The sequence below is a fragment of the Labrus mixtus genome, chromosome 15, assembly GCF_963584025.1.
Source record: "Labrus mixtus chromosome 15, fLabMix1.1, whole genome shotgun sequence".
Taxonomy (NCBI): domain Eukaryota; kingdom Metazoa; phylum Chordata; class Actinopteri; order Labriformes; family Labridae; genus Labrus; species Labrus mixtus.
This window is the reverse complement of record NC_083626.1, coordinates 28,931,764-28,941,591: the sequence shown is the minus strand read 5'-3', so window position 1 is coordinate 28,941,591 and position 9,828 is coordinate 28,931,764. Positions and strand designations below refer to the sequence as shown.

At 47.7% G+C, this 9,828-nt stretch overlaps 1 protein-coding gene across 4 annotated transcripts in view; it reads right to left on the bottom strand.

The window, feature by feature from the left end:
• Positions 1–1,351: 1,351 nt before the first annotated feature.
• elk1 (ETS transcription factor ELK1) overlaps positions 1,352–9,828 on the bottom strand; it is a 17,561-nt gene continuing 9,084 nt past the window's right edge. The window contains exons 3-12 of one of the 4 annotated variants that reach the window (XR_009676031.1): positions 9,161–9,346; positions 8,901–9,074; positions 8,668–8,814; positions 7,517–7,954; positions 7,287–7,434; positions 6,953–7,128; positions 6,403–6,486; positions 6,210–6,311; positions 4,597–5,035; positions 3,521–3,631 (exon numbers count right to left, since the gene is read on the bottom strand). Coding sequence is in view for 3 of the 4 variants with exons in the window: in XM_061058442.1 (XP_060914425.1) it covers positions 3,533–3,631; positions 6,210–6,311; positions 6,403–6,486; positions 6,953–7,128; positions 7,287–7,434; positions 7,517–7,954; positions 8,668–8,814; positions 8,901–9,074; positions 9,161–9,346 (1,554 nt within the window). In the remaining variant the exon portion in view is untranslated. The other 3 variants (XM_061058442.1, XM_061058445.1, XM_061058443.1) reach the window with 3 other exon arrangements.

Here is a 9,828-nt window from a genome sequence, read left to right as displayed (position 1 = left end):
TAGACAGCGCTCTCTTGAAGATCTGTCGTTTTTATTTAAAGGAAGAATGTGCAGAGATCCAGTCTGTCCTGTGTAAATGTGTCTCTGAGTCATGACTGTCTACAATGAGGGAGAAGCTCGAGTCCCGCTGGCTGTGTTGTTGTCAGAGCCGTGTTTACATGGACGGGACGGCCGGCTCCTCCCCTTGTGTATAAAAGCTGTTTTAGTCAAGAACTAGAGAGAAGAAGAAGAACATACTCACTGATTATTTGGATGTTAGTAAGAGTTTTTAGATCACGCTCATTCTGTGTCAGTTTACATGAAATGTGAAGGTACAAGCTAACTAAAGAGCGCTAACATTAGCATGCTAACACAACAATGTGAAGCTACGAGCTAACTAAAGAGCGCTAACATGAGCATGCTAACACAACAATGCAGGACACAGCTAATGTGAAGCTACGAGCTAACTAAAGAGCGCTAACGTTAGCATGCTAACAGAACAATGTGAAGCTACGAGCTAACTAAAGAGCGCTAACATTAGCATGCTAACACAACAATGTGAAGCTACGAGCTAACTAAAGAGCGCTAACATTAGCATGCTAACACAACAATGCAGGACACGGGATCGTAGCTTGAGACAAGATTGATAAAGTCCGCTGCTTGTGCTAAACTCCTTCATGTGAACGTGAGTGGAGGGGGGTTGGAGGTGTGTCTCTGGAGGAGAGCGGAGGCTTCAGTATGGAGGAGGCGTGGCCTAACAGGAAGTTTGTTTTGGTTTCATGCTGGAGCTCATCTACTGGATCAAAAAGTTGCACATTCTTCCTCTAAAGGTTTAGTACTTTTCCGTTATTCTTAATCGTTAACATAACGAGGATTGTATCATTTAAAAACTTGTGGTATCAAAAAGTGAACATTTAATTTTCAAATCTGCAGCGAGATGACAGAAAGATTTCAAAATAAAAGTATTTCTTGTGTTTTTACTCGATCGTTAATTTGAAGCTGACCGCTAATTTAACGTCTACACCTACAAACCAAAAAGTATCTCCTGAAACGTCGACCCTCAGCTTCACTCAGTTCCCGATGTGTGTGTGTGTGTGTGTGTGTGTGTGTGTGTGTGTGTCTCAGCAGCCTCGTCGTCACACACAGAAGCATAGAAACACGTTAGAGGAGCTTCGGCTCCGCAGCAACAACAACAAGAAGTAGAAGAACAACAGTCGGGTCGGGTTACTGTGGCAACCATTAGCATCAGAAAAACAACAACATCAGCGATAACAACAACAACAACAGCAGCAGCAGCAGCAGCAGCAGCGGTCGTCTTAAAGGAACAGTAACGTCTGTTCAGAGTAAACTAACAGTTCAGACTCACTTTGGATTTTGATGTTTGCATGAGTGACCTTCAGTCTTAAACGCCCAGGCGATCGAACACAGCGGACTCTATCCAATCAGAGGTCAGCGCTGCTCGGGATCGACCCGTTTTGTGAATCCTCCACAGGAAAACATAACTAACCGTGGTGACGTGTCATGTGATAACCACAGGGCTGACCTCGACACACGCTGCTCTCAAAAGGAGCCGCCGTCTCGGAGTAAAAAGCTCTGAGGAACATGCCGCGTTCTCTCAGAAACAAGCGAGTAACAGAAGTTTTTCACTGTGAGCGTGAAGGTTTAGATCCAGTGTGGGTCGTCATGGTAACAGAATATTAAAGTTTGATGTGTTTCTAGTTAAAATCCAATGACAGTAACAACCTGTTTGGTTACCATGGCAACAAAAAATTGACTACAACACTAGTGTCCACCTGGCCCTTTTTTTTTGGGGGGGGGGGGGGGGGGGGGGGCAGTAAAACTCTGGGTTAGGGTGCGCTCCGGAGTGTTTAGCGTGCTTTTAGCGTTTAAGAAGAAAAGCGCTGCACGTCCGTCCTGTCTCCATGACAACAGTCTGATGACTGGCCGCTTATTTCCTGATCAGACGCGGAGCGAGGACGATGTGAGTACAAGACACGGTCTGTAGGTGGCTAAACTACGGGGAAAAGAGCGCCGGTGACATCATCAGCGCCTTTCTGAAAAGTTGAAAGATTTTCAACTTGAGCGCTCGGAGCAGCCGCACAAAAGAGGCGGAGCACTCCAAAAATAGATGCTGGCGTTGTGCTTTTTCTCAGTGCTGCTGCAAACGCTCTCTCCTCGTTTACATTTTTTTATTTTATTTATTTATTAATTTTTTTAAACGCCAGGTGGACACGGCGTCTTTCTCTCGTTATTATTCTCATTATCATTTTGGCTCTAAAACGCCTCCGTAGAGAAGACGTTCAGATGCTTTAGAAAGTATTTCAGAGACAAAACGACTTAAGTCTCGTCTTCTTAAATCTCTGACAGCGTGACTCAAACCCGAGCGTCCGCGGCGTTCAGGAACAAAAAAACAGGAAACAGAAAGAGCAGCTGAAAGTCTACAGAACGTCAGGAATGAATCATCATCATCATCATCTCTCCATCCATAAAACAAAAGTCTGAATTAACCCTTTAAACCCTCACAGAGGAACGTGACCTCCGTAGAAAAACAGTCGGGGAGGTTTCTCTCCTCCGATGTAGAAAATATACAATCTGACACACGTAGAGACGTTACAGAGAAACACCTTGGCTGTAAGAACGCTCCTCCTCCTCCTCATCGCTCCTCTCTGATTGGTCGGTGATGCAGAGGAGCTCGGTCAAATAACAGGCCATGCATAACCGGAGGAAGGCATGGCCTTTAAAAGAGGCCAATAAGAGCGAAGAAAAAAAAACAACCTTAGTCGACTCCAGCGCACGAGTTTATAAAATGTTTTTTTATCTGGGAGTGAATAAATCAAACGCACCCAGGACAGTCAGGAGCCATGGCGAGGAAACAGGAACGACCCTCCAGAGGAAACGGGAATAAATAACCATTCAACAAAAGATCCAAAACAAAAATCTGCGTCTCAGCGTTTCCTCAGCTCAAACTTTAAGGGGTTAATAATAAATGTTTGAGCTGCTCCGTCAGTCGAGCCGCATGAGTTTGTAAAGTTTCCAGTAAAAATTCCAGTTTTCTGATTTTCTTTTCTCTCCCAAAAAAAAAATCATCATTTTCAAAACCAAGTTTTATTTTGAAAATCCATCTTCATCCCAAAGGTTAAGCCCTCCATCGTGGCGTCCACATTCAGACCTGATTCCCTTTTTTTTCTTTTCGTGATGCGTTCAAGTTCGACGAAGGGTCCCGGTTTCCCCGCCACTCGTTGTCTTAATGTTCGAGCACCGCTACAGAAACTAAAAGAACGTGAAGAAGGATTCAAGGAGGATGAAGCCCAGACATCCGTCCCTCGGAACATCTGGTTTGTTTCTGAATCCTCCAGCTGTGAATATTTCCACCAGTGAAACCATCAAACCTCCCAGTCTTACCCGTCAGGCTCCTGGTCTGTTGGAGCGAGTCTGAATCAGATGCAGTTCTCCTCCGGCCCTCTGGGGGGGGGGGGGGGTGTGTGTGAGGTGAAGTCTGAGCAGGTGAGGAGCAGTGTGAGGCGAGAGGACAAGAGTGGGGGGGGGGGGGGTCTCAGGGTTTCTGGGGTCCGGGGGAGAGGACGACGGGGGTGGAGAGTCCGTCAACGCTCAGAGCCGGGATGTGGATCTGATTACTGCCGTTAGTGGGAAACTAGAGAGAGACAGAGAGAGAGAGCGGGGGGGAAGAGAGAGAGACAGAGAGAGCAGGGGGGAAGAGAGAGAGAGAGAGAGACAGAGACAGAGAGAGAGAGAGACAGAGAGAGAGAGAGAGAGAGCAGGGGGGAAGAGAGAGAGAGAGAGAGAGAGACAGAGAGAGAGAGAGAGAGAGAGAGAGAGCGGGGGGAAGAGAGAGAGACAGAGAGAGCAGGGGGGAAGAGAGAGAGAGAGAGAGACAGAGACAGAGAGAGAGAGAGAGAGAGACAGAGAGAGAGCGGGGGGAAGAGAGAGAGACAGAGAGAGCAGGGGGGAAGAGAGAGAGAGAGAGAGACAGAGACAGAGAGAGAGAGAGAGACAGAGAGAGAGAGAGACAGAGAGAGAGAGAGAGAGCAGGGGGGAAGAGAGAGAGAGAGAGAGAGACAGAGAGAGAGAGAGAGCGGGGGGAAGAGAGAGAGACAGCGAGAGCAGGGGGGAAGAGAGAGAGAGAGAGAGACAGAGACAGAGAGAGAGAGAGAGAGAGAGACAGAGAGAGAGAGAGACAGAGAGAGAGAGAGAGCAGGGGGGAAGAGAGAGAGAGAGAGAGAGAGACAGAGAGAGAGAGAGAGCGGGGGGAAGAGAGAGAGACAGCGAGAGAGAGAGAGAGCAGGGGGGAAGAGAGAGAGACAGAGAGAGAGAGAGAGAGCAGGGGGGAAGAGAGAGAGACAGAGAGAGAGACAGAGAGAGAGAGAGAGAGCAGGGGGGAAGAGAGAGAGACAGAGAGAGAGAGAGAGAGCAGGGGGGAAGAGAGAGAGACAGAGAGAGAGAGAGAGAGCAGGGGGGAAGAGAGAGAGACAGAGAGAGAGAGAGAGCAGGGGGGAAGAGAGAGAGGGGGGGAGAGAAAATGTGATTAATTATCGGGTTTTTTTCAGGAGAAAATGAAGGATTTAATCTTCGACGACACACTTCCTGTCTTCCTCTCACCTTGTTATGGGTGACACGTATCATTTTCAAAATCAAAACAGAGCCGTTTAAAAAAAAAATCACCCCCCCACAGTGTGCGCCTGTAAACCAGGCTGTAAACATGTTAATCTCTGCTGTAAAAACAGGCTTTTTAGAATGGGTGTGTATGTGACTTCCTGTGCTTCTGCAGCCAGCCTCTAGTGGACACTCCAGGAACTGCAGGATGTTACACTTCAGCATCATGTTTAAACTCTGGAGGTTGCTGCTTGGTACTGAGGCAGTCCTCTGCTCTGCTCCACTGCGGCTGAAACATAGCGACACTTTTTGCCTGTTTCATGGCGTCACAGGTCCAGGACGGTCTCCAGACTCATTGATGTGACATCATCATGATGAGACTCAGACGGAGATATGAGGGATGAATTTGTTCTGTAAACACAGATCTGTTAATCCTCCTCTGCGTCTGTTTGTCAAAGCCCATCAGAGAGGTTTATTATTAAATGCAGATTTCAGAGACATGAGATGAATATTAAAGCAGCTTTAAGATAAAGAGAGAAGCTTTGTGCTCATCGTGACTCTCAATAATCTGCTGCTGAGTGTTTCGTCCCTAAAGCTGCGGGGGCTTCGTGTCTTTAGATCAAACCTGCAACAATAAGTCCAACATGTTGTCGTCTGTAAGCAGATTTTAAATACGTCAGTAAAGTTTATTTATGAAGCACTTTACACAGACGAAGGTCACAACGTGCTCCACATCAACAAACATAAAAAACAGGAACAAACGAGGAGTTTATGAAACACGTCAACATTCTGAGGATTACAGACTGTAATACTCTGATCAACCAGAAGGGGGCGACAAAGATTCACAAACACAAGAACCAGAGGAGGTGAAAAAGAGAGGAAAGGAGGGAGGAGAGAGGAGGGAGGAGGGAGGAGAGAGGAAAGAAGAGAGGAGAGAGGAAAGGAGAGGAGAGGAGAGAGGAAAGGAGAGGAGAGGAAGGAGGAGAGCGGAGAGGAGAGAGGAAAGAAGAGAGGAGGAAGGAGATAGGAGAGAGGAAGGAGGAGAGGGGAGAGGAGGGAGGAGAGGAAGGAGGAGAGAGGAGAGGAAGGAGGAGGAAGGAGGAGAGAGGAGAGGAAAGAAGAGAGGAGAGAGGAGGAAGGAGAGAGGAAGAAGGAGAGAGGAGGAGGAGAGAGGAGAGGAGAGGAGAGGAGAGGAGAGGAGGAGAGGAGAGGAGAGGACATGAGGGAGGAGGGAGGAGGAGAGAGGAAGGAGGAGGGAATGTTGTTTCTGATTTGGGTGAATTGAACCTTTAATAATTTTCTGTTTTCAGAGAACAGATGGAGAAAAAAAGAGCCAGCAACCTGCAGAGACACCAGCTCTGTGTGTGGTGTGTGTGTGTGTGTGTGTGTGTGTGTATGGATCAGGTATAGGTACATGCTGTGCACAGTGTGTGTGAGGACTTAGTGCAGGATAAAGAGAGTCGTTACTTTCAATCAGTGAATGTTTCAGTTTCTGAAAATATTTATAAATCTTGTTTACACTGAAATATCTAAAATAACTAAACGTCCGCTCCGCTGCTCTGTGATCACACTGGAACTCTCTCGGATCAGAGCTGCGTACAGGGGGCTCGGTATATTACCTGGAAGGAGAGTTTGGCCGGTGAGCGCGGCGCGATGGGACTGAGCGTGCTCCAGAAGTGGATGGTGGAGGGGAGCGGACTGGGCGTCAACAGGACCGGCGTCTGAAGAGACAGGAAACAGATAATCAAAACAAACAGACGGTTTCTCACAGCTCTTCTGTTTGTGTCACACAGAGACAGGTGATGGGTTTACCAGAGCGTGGGAGGTGATGACGGTCGGCGTGAGCGTGTTGGTCGCTGATCCAGGAGCCAATAAACTGTTAACAGCTGCGTTCACCTGCAGAGGAAGAACAGGAAGTGATGTCACAGGGTTTCCCTCCAAACACACACCTTTCACACTACCACTCAGTAACATGTGTAGAGACAGAAACGATAAAGTGACCTTACTATATCGACTCTAGAGAGGAGGGGGGAGACAGCTCTCTCTTATGGTTTGAATTTGGACTGCAGTACCCATTTTAACCACTAGGTGTCAGAGTTACAGATCGCTACTCTAAGTTCAGTTCAATTCAAATCGCTCTTTTGGCATGAATGTGTAAAATATATTGCCAAAGCATATAATAACAAATAATACAACAGTAATAATGAAAAGTAATTATTAGCAATTAAATATTTCAACAATGAAAAAATAAATAAATAAACTAATTAAAAAATAAAATTAAAAAGTCTAATGCTTCTGTTTTAATCCTAAAAGCCGTTAGCGGTTAGTGGTAATGACGGTCAGACTGTTCAGCGATTCAGACCTTATCCAGGGAGAGGCCGGGGGGGAGGGAGGGGGAGGACGGCAGCTCCAGGCCCCGCGGCTTCTTTGGTTTTGGAGGAGCGGCGTCCGAAGAGGAGAAGGAGGAGAAGGAGGAGGACACCGCAGGAGTCACTGCAGAGGACAAGGACGAGGAGGTCACAGGAGGGACGGAGGACTCTGACAACAACAAAGAAAGAGACAGACCTGAAAATTAAATCACGTTTTTCAAAACTTCGATGTATCCAATATGGCCGCCATGCAGAGAGGGGAGCCCTGACAAGAAGCTGGAGAAACATGTTCAGGTATATTCAGGACATCAGGTGTGCTCCTCTTACCTGTCAGCGAGTCCTTTCTCTCCCCCTCTGCTTCCCTCGCCCCTGCAGGCTGCTGACCTCCCTCCACAGGCTCCATGCAGGGAGGGGGCGGGCTCTCCACGATGGTGAGGGGGGGCTCTGGTTCGCCTGAACAGATGAGCTGAGGCACCTGGAGGGAGGAGCAAGAAGAGACGTCATGAAGAGTCTGTTTCATCATCATCAACATGTTTTTTAAAAACTCCTCCTCTCACCTCCTCGCCCTGCTTCTCCTCCAGAGACACCATCTCCAGAAGATCCTCCTCCGACGGCAGGTTCTCCTCCTTTATCACGATGGGGGGAGGAGGGGGACGGGCGGGGGGAGGAGCCGCCAAGGAGGGAGGAGCGGCTGTCATGGCCGCCTGCTGCTGCTGAGGAGGAGGAGGAGGGTTGATGATGACGAAGACGGGCGGGGGGTGAGACGGGTGAGGGGCAGCCTGGGGGTGAGGCGGGAAGCTGGCCGGGTTGGTGACTCCACCGCAGTCGTCCTGCTGAGCCCCCCCCTGGGGGCCCATGGACACGTGGGGAGGAGGCGCAGGGCTCACAGAGCCTCCGACGGGGCCGAGGGGGATGAGGGGGGTGAGGGAGGACGGGTCCCCAACGCTGGTGAGATAAATCTGAGGAGGGTCGCTGAGGGGAGGAGCAGGAGGATTCTGGGTAACAGAGAGAAAGAGAGAAGGGTCAGCACAGAGGAAACACCTCACACCAGGACCGCCACAATAAAACCAGTTAACCCTCAGTCATCAGTTTCATTTACGACCCTCTGAAGTCTGTAAGGACAAAAATGTCCACTTCCAAAAAACTGATCTAAAAATAGAACAGATTGATATTTTTTTCTACTTTTTTCTGCATAAATCTCTTAAACAACTTCAGCCCTGCTCAGAACTATAAAATATTCAATCATTTTTAGGAATTTAACCCTTTAAATGCCAGTTTGATTACTTGATGTCACTGTTGTTATTTATGAAAAAAAACACAAAAATGAGTTATTTTCAATAAAACAAATATTTGGTGGCTGGGGGATGATTTTTTAAATCAGTGTTGGATATGTCAAAGATTTTCCAAAATATTGACTTTGATGCATTGTTAGTTTTTGTGTAGCATCAGATTTAAAATGTAGTTCCCTGTTTGGACATTGGAGGGCGAAAATGTCCAATTTATAAAAAACTGATATAAAAATAAAACAGATTGATATTTTTTTCTACTTTTTTTTTTTTGCATAAATCTCTTAAACAACTTCAGCCCTGCTCAACACTACCAAACATTGAATAATTATCAGGAATTTAACCCTTTAAATGCCAGTTTGATTACATGATTCTGGCATTTAAATTCCTGATAACTATAATGAGTATAATCTGACACTGACCTGTGATTGGCTGCTTGTGTTGGAGGGCATCTGCGGGCTGAGAGCCGGAGTGGGACACGGAGACGGCTGAGTGACGATCACCTGGAGAGCAGAGTCGACCCCTCCCCCTCCAGACGTGGCGTGTTTAGACTCTGCCAACACAAACACCTGAGGAGGAGACAAACAGGAGACGTAATCCTCTGAAGAGCGAGACGCCACCGCACAAACTCAAAACCTGCCGACATCTCTCTTACCTCTCTGGGCGGGCGCTCCACCTTGAGGGCGGGCTCCGGTTGTATCAGCAGCTCCGATTTGATTGGCCGTGGGTTCGGCGAGGACTGCAGCGATTGGATGGTGAAGGTGGAGTAGAGGCCGGACTTCATGTAGTCGTTACGGGAGCTTTTCTGCGAGCTGCTGGGGGACGAGCGCTGCAAGATCAAAACATTAACGTCAGCGTGCGGAGGAGCCCTGCAGAAATCTACTCAGACAACAACAACAACAACAATAAGAGCACCTGGGGTAAACCCTTTGACTGGCAGTTTGAAGACACGCCCCCCGGGACTTTTGACTGGCTGTTGGAGTCGGCGATGTCCCTCCTCTGGATGTCGTCTCCGTTGCGGACGCCGTCAGGCAGCGAGGGGTCGGGCTGACTCACAAACTTATAAACAAACTTCTGACCGCTCACCTTCTTGATGATGTTCTGAAGGAGACAAAACAAAAACACACGCTCGTCGATTTATATACTCGCCGTTGACCCCATTATTCGAGTAACATTTCGTTACTCGCGCACCTGTGCAAGCGCCGCTTTTGTCTACAAAACTTGAACTCATACAGCGTTCCATGTGTGACCCAGCTTTTTGTTTTCGCCTAACAGAATATACGAGGTAGGAAAATAATTAACTGGATACAAACGTATGACTTCTCCGGCCACGGCTTCAGCTTTAGGACACACCGAGCCAGATTTCAGCAAAAACAGCTGTTTCTCTCTAGGAACATATTATTACACCGAAAACAGAACGTCTGCTACACCTGCGACATGTCAGTCAAGAAAAGTGATGTCTGGAAGTACTTCGACAAGAACGATGAAGTTAATGTGCAGTGCAAGATACGTGGATTTAAATGTGCATATCATAGAAATACAAGTTCGATGTTTAACCACGTGCGCTTAAAGCACGAGGAGAA